Source organism: Hippocampus comes, unplaced genomic scaffold (genome assembly GCF_001891065.2).
Source record: "Hippocampus comes isolate QL1 unplaced genomic scaffold, H_comes_QL1_v1.1 scaffold92, whole genome shotgun sequence".
Lineage (NCBI taxonomy): Eukaryota > Metazoa > Chordata > Actinopteri > Syngnathiformes > Syngnathidae > Hippocampus > Hippocampus comes.
The window spans coordinates 1,850,218-1,852,717 of NW_017805379.1; the positions used below are offsets into that span (position 1 = coordinate 1,850,218).

A 2,500-nucleotide genomic window follows, 5' to 3' on the forward strand; every position below is an offset into this window, starting at 1 on the left:
TTTTCCCCACCCATAATCCTTCCCCAGCCATTACAGCAGTTCCGTGGAAGCCGATAAAGACGTGAGTTGGTTTTCATTTTCAGTTCGACGTGTACTCCTGGAGCGTAGCCACAATAATCCGTTATGCCAAAAGAGCCTTGTCACAAAGTCGCGCGGCCTGCCCTGCAGGTGTATCTGTCCCTGCTGAGGATGTACCTGTCCCCTCCGGACGCGCACTGCCTGGGGCCCATCAAGATGGAGCTGTCGGAACCACAGGCCAACCTCCAGGCCGCTCTGCAGGTCCTGGAGCTGCACCACAGCAAGTTGAACACCACCAAGGTAGAACATGTGGAAACCCGCATTTATTCATTTCGGGGGGTGTCAACTTTGGACTCGGCATAGAATATACTGCACTGTATTTGTTTTTTATTCACGAGTGTCATTCAAGATTTGATTGCTATTTCAATTGTAATTGTATACAGGCCATCAACTTGCTGCCAGCCAACACTCAGATCCGCGAGATTCGAGGCTTCTTGGAGAGTGTGCTTGAGGAGAAGGCTCAGAGGAAACGCTGCAACCAGGTGCTCAAGATTCTCCTGCAGGCGGAGTTCCTCAGGGTGAGCACAGACCGGCTTCTCCCGTTGTGGACCTTTTCAAAAGTTGGTCGCCGCCCTTGTTAATTTCATTGGAACCCAGTGCTGCGCATTATGGCCTTAAAATAAAATATATATATATTTTTTTTTTCTGTTTTAAACACAGAAATCCGACTGATAATTTCCATCCGTTCTTATTTCCTCTCAATAAATAGTTCTGGGTCAGAACTGAACATGACAGTTTTTGTCTTTGTCTGTCAGGTGCAGGAAGAGCGCATCTTCCACCAGCAAATCAAATGTGTCATCACGGAGGAGAAGACGTGCAGAGTGTGCAAGAAGAAGATAGGAACCAGGTAAACTTTTCACTCATGTTGAAATGCAAGAATATTTTATAGCCACTTGTTGACAAATTTGATCTTAAAAAAAAAGACACATTTGGTCATCGTGACCTTTTAATAACTTGGATGCAAGTAGTGGGTCACTCGAGATTCCATGGTGCAACAATTGGTGGATGCAGCTCCAGCGACGTGGCACATGACATGGCATGACCCATCCATTTCGCGGCTTCCCACATTCCCGAGCGACTGTCTTTGTGTCTCGCAGTGCGTTTGCCAGATATCCCAACGGCGTGGTGGTGCACTACTTCTGCTGCAAAGACCGCAACGCATGTCCCACCGAGTAACATCCCAACACGTCCTCCTGTTTCACGAAAAACGAAGAAATGAAATAAAAATTCAATCCCCCATCGCCACCCACCTGTGGAAACGCTCCTGGAATTTCACGAGAAATGTTCTCAAACCCTCAGATGTTTTTTGGGGAGAACATGGTGGCCTTTCCCTGCTGCCCCTCTCTTTTTTGTGGACATTTGTAGCCGTACAACAAAAGGAAGAGTGAAAATTGTGACTTAAACAGGACGCCACGGACATGATCGAGGACACTTGACTGTTAACATCTTTTTCGGACTCAAGATTGTACGCAAGGCGGTTTATTGTCTGCTAGCATGAAGAATCGTGTTTTAATTTTTTGGACCTGCTAAGATATTCAGCTTCAATCACAACTGTACATTTTTTACCCCTGTAAAGTGTTTGAAGGAAACCCAACGGCGGGATCACTCTAGTGCAATACTTTGAAGGGTGGACAAAGTTTATTTATTGCTTGGAGAGAGGTACTTGGAATTTGAGTTACAAATGTTTAATTTTTGCATTTCAGTGTGATTGTTTATTTAAAACAAACAAACAAAAACACACTGATACTAAAACAAAACAAGCACTGAATGTTTCATTGAATTGTCTGAACTGCCATCGCCGCATCCGACACGCCTACGGTAAATGTTTGCACACGCACGTCCTGCTCCACTTTTGTAACTTCTTTTCAAATGTGTTTGTCTGCCTTTAATTCCTAATAAAACATTTTGCAGCAGGATGCAGGATGTTTGACTGTTATCCTCCAGACTCAATAAAGTAACAGAGCAAACCGATTGCTTGCGGCGTGTTATTCATGTACAAATACAAATGGAATGTTTTTTGGTTTGAGTTTTACTTAGGGATATGTTGACCAATTTAGTTGGAAATTGGACCAATTTAATTGCTGCTGTCCAACTCTCCGGCTAGCTTGTTAGTTAGCTCTCATGCTAGCTCGCTAGCACCAGTATGTTATTATATGGACATTGTGGATTTACCGTATGTTAATGCCATAACTTGAATAAAGCATTTAAATCTAAAACTGAGCATTTTGACCATTTTCATCGCCATGTAAACCATTTATTAAATTTACATATTCAAAAAAATAGAATGATAATACAACTTAAAAGTTGTATTAATTGAAGTGCATTAGCTTTTTTGTACCAACTAAATTCTCACTCGGCGAAAATAGACACTACAAGGTAGAGTGATGATAAATATATTCGTTTGAAGTGTGATATTGTGTGC

At 42.7% G+C, this 2,500-nt stretch overlaps 1 protein-coding gene across 1 annotated transcript; it reads left to right on the forward strand.

Moving 5' to 3' along the window:
* Window positions 1–19: 19 nt before the first annotated feature.
* LOC109517415 (vam6/Vps39-like protein) lies at window positions 20–2,049 on the forward strand. Its single transcript, XM_019872578.1, has 5 exons — window positions 20–61; window positions 169–318; window positions 462–596; window positions 834–925; window positions 1,176–2,049. The coding sequence occupies exons 2-5, from the start codon at window positions 190–192 to the stop codon at window positions 1,252–1,254; spliced, it is 435 nt and encodes a 144-aa protein (XP_019728137.1). The 5' UTR covers window positions 20–61; window positions 169–189; the 3' UTR covers window positions 1,255–2,049.
* Window positions 2,050–2,500: the final 451 nt, after the last annotated feature.

Bases quoted from the DNA above. Each gene is read 5' to 3' on its own strand.
- LOC109517415 (XM_019872578.1), top strand. From the start codon at position 190: ATGTACCTGTCCCCTCCGGACGCGCACTGCCTGGGGCCCATCAAGATG. The intron at 319-461 runs GTAGAACATGTG...AATTGTATACAG, and splicing joins GCAAGTTGAACACCACCAAG to GCCATCAACTTGCTGCCAGC. The intron at 926-1,175 runs GTAAACTTTTCA...TGTGTCTCGCAG, and splicing joins AAGAAGAAGATAGGAACCAG to TGCGTTTGCCAGATATCCCA.